The 12,473-nt window shown below is 40.3% G+C and overlaps 1 protein-coding gene across 1 annotated transcript in view; it reads left to right on the top strand.

The window, feature by feature from the left end:
• Window positions 1-12,473, top strand: part of CADM2 (cell adhesion molecule 2) — a 1,264,184-nt gene that overhangs the window by 979,935 nt on the left and 271,776 nt on the right. The window contains exon 6 of the mRNA XM_029578402.1: window positions 1,714-1,884. Within this exon, the coding sequence (XP_029434262.1) occupies window positions 1,714-1,884 (171 nt within the window). The remainder of the gene's footprint in view (window positions 1-1,713; window positions 1,885-12,473) is intronic.

Here is a 12,473-nt window from a genome sequence, read left to right as displayed (position 1 = left end):
CCTGTTCTAGCCACCTCCTTGATGCTTCCATGATAAGCAGGGCCAGCCCTATTTAGCTCTGCCTTTCTCACAGCTCTCTTCATTGATTCACTCACCTCGACTCTCTGAATTGGCCCATTTTGCCTTGCTTTCCTTCTACATTTTGCCTTGCTTTCCTTCTACATTTCCCCCATGGCCTTATTCCTTGCTCTTTGGCCTCCTTGGCCTTCTGCCTTGTCCTGTGGCCACTGTGGCCTTCTACCTTGCCCTGGGGCCTCTTTGGCCTTCTCATCCTGTGGCCACCTTGTGACTTTCTGCCTTGTCCTGTGACCCCCTGTGGCCTTCTGCCTTGCTTTCTGGCCTTCACAACCTTCCTGCTTTGTTCTGTGGCCTATATGGCCTTTTTGCCCTGCCCTGTGGCCTTCCAGCCTTCTATTCTCACTCTGCCTTCCCTTGTGGCCTATTTAGGCCTCCTTGTCTGGTTTTCCCTTGTCTGGTCTTATATATGCCTTGCTTTGATCTAGTCCCTTGTTAACCTCTGCCTATATATTCCTCTCCTGTTCTCGTGGCCCTGTCCAGTCCTGCCCTGCCTGTCCTTGTTTTGTCCTGCCTTGCCCAGTACTTCCTGTGGCCCCTGCTTCCTGTGGGTCTTTGGTTCCAGCCATTGTCTCCCACGTCAGCCTCGCCTCTAGATCCAGTGCTTGTCTCCTTGCCCAGGCCTTGCTTCCTTTTCCAGCCTTTCTCTCTTGTGCCTGGTTCCCTAGTGCTGTCTCGCCTTGCCTTCCCTGTCAGCATTCCTTATTGCTGTCTTAGACTGTCTCTGACCTTGATCTCGCTTGTTCACTGCCTGCCCTGGCCTTCTGCTTACACCCTGACTTCATCTGTCCACTGCCTGCCCTGACTTCCTGTGTGGACGAACTCTGCCTGCCCAAACCCCAGCCTGTTATGTACTGCTCCAAGAAAGATATGCCAGCCACCAGAACCTGCGGGCTTAACCCAAGAAGAAGAGGGTTGGTCAGGTGGAAGGTCCTGTCCGGCTTTGCCCTAGAGTCTGGCCCTGCTTCTGCTGGGGAAATCCCCCATCCAGCTGATTCCCCCACTCTGTGAGAGTACGCATGTATGTTTCAGTATGTGCAAACATTTCCAGTGCAAGGAAAGCACTTACTTTTCTCTACCTGTTTTGTAGACATACTGGTATATATTTTAGGTGCAAAAAATATATAATGCACTTAATAATTCAGATTTATATGTGGAGGGAAGTATTATATAAAACATGCTTATGTACAGTTCTGAAAATACATGAGCACTTTCTTGAAATCACCAGTTCACCAAACTTCTCCAATTCTTCAGTTCACCTAGACCTCTAGTACATCACCCTTAACTCAGTTCACCCAGGCCCCCTAGTCAAAAATGTGAGATGTCCAATTTCACTTGTGTTAATTAGCAGCTATAAAATTGTACAAATGTTTGATAATTTGTATGCATATCTCTCTTATAAAATAGCAACTTCTGCACATACTTCTTGATCCTGCCCTGGAACACCACTATCCCATTCCCTTTTGGTGCCAGTAAAATATGGGCACAAAACCAAAAATATGCATATGTGTTCGATGTTTCTAAAAAAAAGCATATATGCATATCCATGCTATTCATGTATATCTATTGTTTTTGTGTGGAACCTTTTGAAAATATACTCAAAAGTATTGAATTAAAGTTGCTTCATTTTATCTGCAGATGTGACATATGCAAAAGAAGAAGATGCTAATGGAAAGACATTCACAGTCAGTAGCATGCTGGATTTCCGAGCAGACCGTAGAGATGATGGTGCAAATTTCACATGCAAAGTAGATCATGAATCCCTAAACTCCACACCTCAGATAGCCACGCAAGTTCTAGAAATTCATTGTAAGTAAAAAAAAAAAAAAAAAAGTTATATATTTGTACTTGTTTTTGTGTGTATAGATGTAGTTTATAATGGAATTCTAAATGATAATAAAGCAAATATTTGCTATATTTACCTATTCAGTCTTTTTCAATGCAGAATAACATGAGTAACCCTGACTATGAGTCTTCTCTCTCCTCTCCTTTTTCAACCCAAAGTAGGAACGGGAGTCAAGAACCAGTCAGGATGAGAAATAAAACAGGTGTTTTCAGTATATTACTTTGTTAATATATGTTCATTATGTGGATCAAGCAAGTCTTTAGTTTTAGAGAGTTGACAAAGACTATGAGCAACACATCAATGATTTGAAAACCTAGGAGAGCAAGAATGTGAGCTACAGTACCAAGGAGTAGAACTGAATACTTAAAAAATGGAGCTAGATAATAACAGCACTTATAGCAAAATAACAGGGTCATTCATCAAAATGCGTTATGGCATTAATGCACGTGATAAAGCGTAAATGAGTGCATTAATGCCATAACGGATGTGAAAAGAATTGTAATGCATGGTGCGATGCACATTTTTGGGAGGGGCAGGATCAGGGAGGAGTTTGGGCAGGATTTAGTTAAATGAGGGGCAATATTGTACCCCATAATGCAATTCGCAATAAAATTTTAGAATTGCATGTTGGCCATTTCTGGGCTTGGAGAGAGGAGGGGGGAGGGGGAGAGTATTGGAGTAGAGAGAGAGAGGGGAGGGCCTCACTGTGTGCACCTATTTATATCTCTACAGGAGGGCCATCTAATAGGTTGAGGTGAGGTGTTAGTGGTTGTTTAGGTTTTAGGGGCCAGCTTCGCATGTAGAGTGAGATGTACGAACAGCTCAGGACACCTTGGTGAAGATTTGATGTAATTTTGAGTGAGAAAAGTCTCAAAAAGATGAAATGTCTACTATGCTCTCTCACCCTAGCTTGTAGATAGTCTGTCTCTCTCTCTCACTCTCTCTGCAAGATGCAAAGAATAGGGATTATTGCACAGTGTTCTTTTTATTATCATGGGCATTATCAATGCGTTAGTATCACTTTTTGATGAATCTAACTGTAAGTTAGGTCTATCTTTTGAATTTACCATTTGAACCAAGGGGTACATTGATAAGGGTGATTTTATTTGCATATTTAGAAATAACAAAAACAATGGAAATAACATTGTAGCTTTTGAGTAACTTTAGGACACTTTAACTAGAACTACCTGTAAGTAAGTTTAGGGGTACAGGGACCTGTCTGCTATAGGACGCTTCCAGTTCCTCTCCCACTTCACTTCACAATCCTAAGTTCAGGAATAGGCAACATGTTCTCCTCAGAATTACTTTTATTTATCAAATTTGGCAGGATTTAGCATTTAGAAGATGATAACAATTCCTGTCTCTAACATCCTGGCTTCTAAGTACCAGTATACCCTAAAGAAAGTTCGGTACCATGGATGATTTCAAACCTTAGCCTGCCTAATATATTAATCCTTATGGCTACCTTACTTACTCCTGGCCCCAACTTCAGGCAATTTCCCTCTGTTTACCTCTGAAGCAGGCTCTGGCTGGAGGTCTGAAGAACCATCTGCGAAGGAGGCTTGCTTCCGGGTCTGTTTCTGGCAGAGCTACAAGGCTGTCTGGGGGCTTCCTTCCAGGTCTGATACTTGCAGAGTTACTGGGCTGCTCTCAGCTCCTAACCACCTCAGACTCTGCACCACCATCAGACCCTGGACAGGGCGTCTCCTCTCTTCAGTCTCCTGGCTACATCTACTCTTCTCCCTCCATGATAACAGGGTTGCTGGGGCTGCTTTGCCCTTTTTTTCTCCTTTTTTGCCCCTGTCTTATACTTTTTAGCTGATAAATATGCATAAGCTTGTGCATAATCATGTATTGGATGGAGGGTCTTTGCTGCATTGAAAGTCTTTTCCCCTCTCCTTTTTTCTTTTGGGGGGGTCCTGCCACTATGGCTGTCAGCCACATCAGCTTTTTCTCAGTTTCAGAATGCTCCCCCTTCATCCAAGGGTTGGAGGTCTGTAACTTCTGCTTATGAGCTTGCTGCATTGTCCCTCTGCTTTGGTTTTATGTACACAGGAGCTTACAAACAGGCAGATCTTGATAAGATTCCTTCAGTTCTGGTTTAAAGTTCTCATCTGGACAAAGTTTATTTTCTTTAGCTGTGACAGTGTTTTGACCTGTCAGCATACTTGTCTTCATCCCTCTTTGGCTATTATGATTCATATTGGGTGCTTTCAGTGGTTAAACATGGGATATCTCCCTACACCCTAGAACTTCTGCTGACATATGTTTATGCCGGTATGTTTTAGACCCCAGAATTGAAAGAATACAAATGTTTTTGGTGTACAGATTGATGCTCTGTATTACATGCAGGCAATAATACTGCATTTTGTCTATTTATTTCAGTTTTGATGGTACAGTCTGTGATAGCCATCCCAAGCATGACTAACACCTTAGAACAGCTGACTGCACAAACATATGCAACTATGTGTTAGGCCCTATAATTAAAAAAAAAAAACAGTAAAAATTAAAATATCTTTCTTTCACATTATAACTGTTTTTACATGGATTTGATGATATTTGTCACACCGAGATATAGTTTAATATTAGAACTGCCAACTTTTTTTACACCCTAGAACTGCAGCCTGCATGTTTTTATGCTGCAATACTTTAGGCTCGTATCAGTGAAAGAAAACATTTTTTTGGTGAATGAATTGATATTCTGTTAGACACAAGTGTCAGAGTGAAGACAGAACAGCAGGTAAAAAGTGCATGAGTACCTTTAACCCTGGTTGGGTACAAGTTATCTGCAGGCCTGCAATCTCTGCAGCAATCTAAAAATTGGCTCCTTCCAGAAGTGTCCCCTGTAATGAGATGCAACAATGCAGGGGTAATAAATAAGAACATAAGAACATAAGAAAATGCCATACTGGGTCAGACCAAGGGTCCATCAAGCCCAGCATCCTGTTTCCAACAGTGGCCAATCCAGGCCATAAAAACCTGGCAAGTATCCAAAAACTAATTCTATTCCATGTTACCATTGCTAATGGCAGTGGCTATTCTTCAAGTGAACTTAATAGCAGGTAATGGACTTCTCCTCCAAGAAATTATCCAATCCTTTTTTAAACACAGCTATACTAACTGCACTAACCATATCCTCTGGCAGCAAATTCCAGAGTTCAATTGTGCGTTGAGTAAAAAAGAACTTGCTCCAATTAGTTTTAATGTGCCACATGCTAACTTCATGGAGTGCCCCCTAGTCTTTCTATTATCCAAAAGAGTAAATAACCGATTCACATCTACCCGTTCTAGACCTCTCATGATTTTGAACATCTCTATCATATCCCCCCTCAGCCATCTCTTCTCCAAGCTAAAAAGCCCTAAACTCTTTAGTCTTTCCTCATAGGGGAGTTGTTCCATTCCCCTTATCATTTTGGTAGCCCTTCTCTGTACCTTCTCCATCGCAATTATATCTTTTTTGAGATGCGGCGACCAGAATTGTACACAGTATTCAAGGTGCGGTCTCACCATGGAGCGATACAGAGGCATTATGATATTTTCTGTTTTATTCACCATGCCCTTTCTAATAATTCCCAACATTCTGTTTGCTTTTTTGACTGCCGCAGCACACTGAACCGATGATTTCAATGTGGTATCCACTATGACGCCTAGATCTTTCTTGGGTTGTAGCACCTAATATGGAACCCAACATTGTGTAATTATAGCATGGGTTATTTTTCCCTAAATGCATCATCTTGCACTTATCCACATTAAATTTCATCTGCCATTTGGATGCCCAATTTTCCAGTCTCACAAGGTCTTCCTGCAATTTATCACAATCTGTTTGTGATTAACTACTCTGAACAATTTTATGTCATCTGCAAATTTGATTATCTCACTTGTCGTATTTCTTTCCAGATCATTTATAAATATATTGAAAAGTAAGGGTCCCAATACAGATCCCTGAGACACTCCACTGGCCACTTCCTTCCACTGAGAAAATTGTCCATTTACTCCTACTCTCTGTTTCCTGTCTTTTAGCCAGTTTGCAATCCACGAAAGGACATCACCACCTATTTACTTTTCCTAGAAGCCTCTCATGAGGAACTTTGTCAAACGCCTTCTGAAAATCCAAGTATACTACATCTACCGGTTCACCTTTATCCACATGTTTATTAACTCCTTCAAAAAAGTGAAGCAGATTTGTGAGGCAAGACTTGCCTTGGGTAAAGCCATGCTGACTTTGTTCCATTAAACCATTTCTTTCTATATGTTCTGTGATTTTGATGTTTAGAACACTTTCCACTATTTTTCCTGGCACTGAAGTCAGGCTAATTGGTCTGTAGTTTCCAGGATCACCCCTGGAGCCCTTTTTAAATATTGGGGTTACATTTGATATCCTCCAGTCTTCAGGTACAATGGATGATTTTAATGATAGGTTACACATTTTTACTAATATGTCTGAAATTTCATTTTTTAGTTCCTTCAGAACTCTGGGGTGTATACCATTTGGTCCAGGTGATTTACTACTCTTCAGTTTGTCAATCAGGTCTACCACATCTTCTAGGTTCACCGTGATTTGATTGTCCATCTGAATCATTACCCATGAAAACCTTCTCCATTACGGGTACCTCCCCAACATCCTCTTCAGTAAACACTGAAGCAAGGAAATCATTTAATCTTTCCACGATGGCCTTATCTTCTCTAAGTGCCCCTTCAACCCCTCGATCATCCAACGGTCCAACCGACTCCCTCACAGGCTTTCTGCTTCGGATATATTTTTAAAAGTTTTTACTGTGAGTTTTTGCCTCTACAGCCAACTTCTTTACAAATTCTCTCTTAGCCTGTCTTATCAGTGTCTTACATTTAACTTGCCAATGTTTATGCTTTATCCTATTTTCTTTTGTTGGATCTTTCTTCCAATATTTGAATGAAGATCTTTTGGCTAAAATAGCTTCTTTCACCTCCCCTTTTAACCATGCCGGTAATCATTTTGCCTTCTTTCCACCTTTCTTAATGTGTGGAATACATCTGGACTGTGCTTCTAGAATGGTATTTTTTAACAATGACCACGCCTCTTGGACATTTTTTACTTTTATAGCTGCTCCTTTCAGTTTTTTTCTAACAATTTTTCTCATTTTATCAAAGTTTCCCTTTTGAAAGTTTAGCACGAGAGCCATGGATTTGCACACTGTTCCTCTTCCAGTCATAAAATCAAATTTGATCATATTATGATCAATATTGCCAAGCGGCCCCACCACCGTTACCTCTCTCACCAATAAATAAGGGAGGGGTTGCCTTCTCTTTCAGCTAAGTGGAAATTGTTTAACTCAATCTTTGATTTGAAACTAGAGATTTTCAACTGGAAGATAAGACAGCAACAATGTTGTAGTGAGTGTGGGATCCTTGTTGACTGTGTATTAGAAATATATGTTGCTTTCAACTCTTTCACAATATTATACAGTACTGGAGCTTTAACCCCAAAGATGTGGTAGGGATCCTTTAATAAACCTGGATGTGATTTAGGATTCTTCTGTTTGATTTAATAGAACCTAAAGAATTATTAGCATACTATGAGGGGGAAGAAGGAAAGCTAAACAGGGTGTCCAAATATATATTAAATTTATATTATTTAATAAAAGTGAGAACATAAATGAGCAGAAAACACATAATGTGTGACTTTTTTAAAGATGGTACAAATGTATTTTAACTGTCTCAAATGGTTATTATGCTTGTTAATGTTTAGTATTTTTTCTCTCACCAAGTAGTTGCCTATGTGTGGGATCCCCTGTTTTCCTGAATACTAGATATTTTTCTGTTTCTTTAAATTTTGATTTTCAGAAGTATTCTAGTCACTGTGGGCTGGATTTTAAGATGTACGCTCGATTTTATAACATGCGCGCGCAGCCACGCGCATGTTATAAAATCCGGGGTTGGCACGCGTAAGGGGGTGCACACTTGTGCACCTTGCCCCGATGGCTTTCCCCGTTCCCTCCGAGGCCGCTCCGATTTCCTTCGGCACCCCCCACTTTCCCCTCCCTTTCCCTTACCTAACTCGCCCACCAGCCCTACCTAAACCCCCCCCCAACCTTTATTTTGTTAGTTGCGCCTGCCTCTGGGCAGGCGTAGGTTGTGCGCACCGGCCAAGTGCCAGCGCATCATCCCCAGGCCCAGCGGCAGTGGAAAGTCCTCTGGCCATGCCCACGCCCTGCCCCCAGACCGCCCCGCCCAATATTTCAAGCCCCGGGACTTACCGCGTCCCAGGGCTTGTGCGCGTCACCGGGCCTATGCAAAATAGGCTTGGCGTGCGTAACCCCACCTGGATTTACACACGTAGGCTTTGAAAATCTGCCCTTATCTGTTTGTTAATAATGACTTGAGCCAGATCTCGTGGGATCCCTACATGGGTAGATTTATGACAAAATTGCATATTTTCAATTTTGCCTTTTAAATTCCATCTGCCTAAATCTCTATTGAGATCTAAGACTTTCTCTACAAATGAAAGGCTTTTAGTACAGTGACAGAATGCACACTGAGTGGATGATTCATGGCCTGCCTATACATAAGACAACCATATTAATAGTAAGAGAAATTCTAATTTCATGCAATAAGGGTGGGTGGTGCAGGGGGTCCAATAAAGATTTTTAAAGATTGTTTCTGATTTTAGTTTAAGAACTAATACCCATATCTCAGAAATGAAAAAGGCAAGTTGTAATATCCCACTAATCTTCATAGTAGGTGGTAATCATATCAGCCGCAATGCACAGTGTGACATGTAGAATAATGTAATCTTGAACAAAAGTATAGGAATAGTCAGTGCATTAAGTTTAAAAAACAAAATATAGTATAGTGAAAACTGGGATGGCAAGCATGTATTTACAAAAGGTTCAGCCTTGATAATCACACAACAGATGTGTCAAATCATCCACACACCCCATGCAGTAGTCATATGAAACAAGGTCAACCCTCCAGCTTGGCCAAAAGACAGTGGGAGCAATATTCAGCCAGATGCAAAGTTAGCTGGATAAACATATCTGGCAGGATATTGTGGCACAGCTGCACCATTCATCATACCCATAAGTTATCAGGCTAGTGTAACTGTGCCCCAGCACCCCCCTTTATTATCCAGCTAAATATTTGCCGGATAATGAGTTATCTGGCTACATTTTATCTGGATCATTGGCAGAAATTAAAATGTCAGCATTGTAAGCAAATAATTCATAAGTTATCTAAGTCATAGTATACTTAGATGACAATTGACATGATGATGATAGACTCCTAACTAGCACCTGAGATTCCTGGGGACACTTTCAGAAGTAGGCTATGACATGACTATCAGTGGAAATAATCAGGTAATATCTCAATACCTATTCACTTGAATTCTGGAAATTCATTCAGGTTCACTGGGGCTTTATCTTCATATCATCAATCCATAAAAATAACTTTTTTTTTAATCTGCCATGTGTATGACCAGGAAAGAGTCTTTGCTGGGATAGTATAGAAATAATATTTAAATAGGCAAAATGAGTTTGTTTAAACTTTTTAGCATAATGAAAACTTGAAACAAATGAAATAGGGAGAGAGATGTTGATTGTAAGCAGTAAAGAATAATATCTGTGAAACATAAAAGTGCAGCACCATAATTTGCATGTTTAAATGAGATCAATTAGGTTAATGATGGGTGAAAATGAGAAATTTTGGAGTTAAATGTAAAATAATTCAAAACGTCTGCTCATTTGCTGCAGAACTTCCAATTTTTACAATAGCCTAGCTGGTCTGGATGATTATGACAAAGTACCATTTTCACCTCTGGAGACCTGATTTATAAATGAAATGAGTTTGCTGGTCTTCATTTCATTCTTATTATAATGTGGTTTTAGGCAACATATTATCTCAAGTTGAAATCTGATGGCTATTTGTTAACTATCTTATTGTGCATGAGAAACTAACATCCAGTGAACACCTTGCCATGTCAGCATTATCATAAAAATAGACAAAACAGTTTCATTCTTATTAAATAATACAGGAATGATCATTGTCATTCTTGCTGGGAATGGTCAGTGCCTTCGTAAATTCTCTCATGATACTATGGGCCACCTGAAGGGATTGCTGGGGACGTGAACATGGCATGTTCCTGTGCCTCAGTGCTACATATTTCATGTTATTGGAGCAGGGCAGCCTGAATGGTTAAAGTTACCCAGCTTTGGTGTGTTGTACCTTCCAACAAACAAGTTTTACCTGCATAAGAACGGCATATAGAAGCCTCTTTGTTCTTTCCTCTCACTTCTCCCCCAGCACCACCGCAGATAGCACACCTAGGTGACTCCAGGGCACTACTAAGAATTTTTTTTAGTACTTTCTGTATTTACCAGATCTTGGTTTTTAAGATTACGTGTTTAAATTTGTAATATACTTGTTCATATTAATTGAAATTAATTTTCCAGTTTTGTTCCCCGATTTTACATGTCGATGAGCAAATGTAGTTTTGTTTACTTTTTCTAATAACATGGAAATTTAAAAATAAAATGCTTGATTAAAACTTGCATACATTTTCTTCTGAACTGGGAAATGGTATCTTGTTTCTGAGCTTTTGTGCAGTGAATTGTGTCTAACACGAGGAATCACTGATAAAGTAGAATTTAACATTAAAGCTTTCTACCTCATGGCGTTAGCATAGGAAGAGAGGATAGCTCATGTTAAACTGTGTTTCTTCAAAACACTTGGGTTTCAGACTACTCTCTTTTCATTTTGATAAGAAAAGAAAAATGGGAGGAGGTAGCTTATTTATTCGTAGAGTGGATGCTAAAGGCTTCTTTGGTAAAGAAACTCGCAGTTCTGTTGTGCTGATCTAGTGAAGAATGAGCACCATTCTAGTAGGCCTGATTACTTCAGGTAAGGGGTTCCACTTCAGAGCTCACTGCCGGGATACATTTACCCTTGTTAGTGTTTAGAAAGAAAAATCTCAAACGGGAAGTAACTTTTTAAACTGTGTAGAAGAAGCATTGATCACGATTTCAATACGGGAGGCCTTGTACCACAGTTGTTTTGGCAAGATTTTCACGCACTTTCTCAATTTAAGCAGTAATGAAAATGCTAGAAAGAGTTCATCAGTAATATCTTCCAGTCGGCTCTTGCACTCTTAAAAAGAAATATCTAGTGACCTTGCATGGAGACAAGAAAATGTGTTTTTATCGTTTGAATGGGAAAATATAATTGGAAGAAAGATTCCAGGCACAATAAATTGTTAGAAGTGTTTCAGAGGTCAACTTAATGTCACATACGCAATTTAAGAGTAATTCCATTAAAAAAAAAGTCCATATAAGAGTAGTGTACTGAATATCCTATAAGGCTCTATTTACAAGAATGGTGTCTTTTGCACACCATGGAGAAGGAGTGCCTGTATTGGATTGCCTCTAACCTTGAAATATTAGACCACTAAAATATATATATGTATATATACATATATATATGGTGCCTTATTGAATTTTTTTGTGGGTTGAAGGAAAATGTAACTAACTTTCTTGCTTCTAAAAGAAAGCCATCCTTTCTTCTGTTGCTGTGTGTTCCAGTAGTAGAACCTGATCAGGGAAACTTTGTCTCAGGCCTCTTGCTCGTCAGATTGGAGTAGCTTAGATGCACTGTGAAGATGGAACATAGTAACATATAAAGACTCAATGGCCTATCCAGTCGACCAGTAGGTTGTCTAGGGCAGTATCTTCTGATCCCCCCTCCCCCATTTCCCCAGGCTTTCTGTTAAGGGTAATAACTGCCGCTCCGTGCAGGTTACCCTCATGCAGACATGTTACACCTAACGTTAACAAAGGTTACCCCTTTTTTTTCATTTCCATCTTCCAGTCCAGGGGTAGACAGCTCCAGTCTTGGAGTACCACAAACAGGTCTGGTTTTCAGGATGTCCGCAATATAATTGCATGAAATATATTTGCATATAGTTCATATGCAGTTCATGCAAATAACCACATGCATATTCATTGTGGATACCCTGAAAACCAGATCTGCTTGTGGCATTCCAAAACCGACGTTGCCTACCCCTGCGCTAACCCGTGTCTATCCCACACTTTTTGAATTGCATTACTGCCACTTCTTCTGGGAGGACATTAATCCACCACCTTTTCCATGAACAGAATTTAGCTCAGGTAATTGAAAGTAATTTGGAGTGTCTAGATCAGTGATGGCGAACTCCAGTCCTCGAGTGCCCCAAACAGGCCAGGTTTTCAGGATATCCACAATGAATATGCATGAGATAGATTTGCAAACAATGGCAGTAGTGCATGCAAATGTTTCTCATGCATATTCATTGTGGATATCCTGAAAACCTGATGCAAATCTATCTCATGCATATTCATTGTGGATATCCTGAAAACCTGTCCTGTTTGGGGCACTCAAGGACTGGAGTTCGCCATCACTGGTCTAGGTGATTCCAGGTATCTCTTCCTTGAAACAAGACTGAATTCACAGCCTGGTACTGTGCTCCTGGTAGTCATGAAATAGAGATCAGAAAAATAAACAGGACAGCAATGTTTAAACCATTGTAAATATGGGTAAGGACTTCAAT

Source organism: Rhinatrema bivittatum, chromosome 15 (assembly GCF_901001135.1).
Source record: "Rhinatrema bivittatum chromosome 15, aRhiBiv1.1, whole genome shotgun sequence".
Taxonomy (NCBI): Eukaryota; Metazoa; Chordata; class Amphibia; order Gymnophiona; family Rhinatrematidae; genus Rhinatrema; species Rhinatrema bivittatum.
The sequence above is the reverse complement of the archived record's forward strand: the minus strand, read 5'-3'. Positions and strand labels throughout refer to the sequence as shown.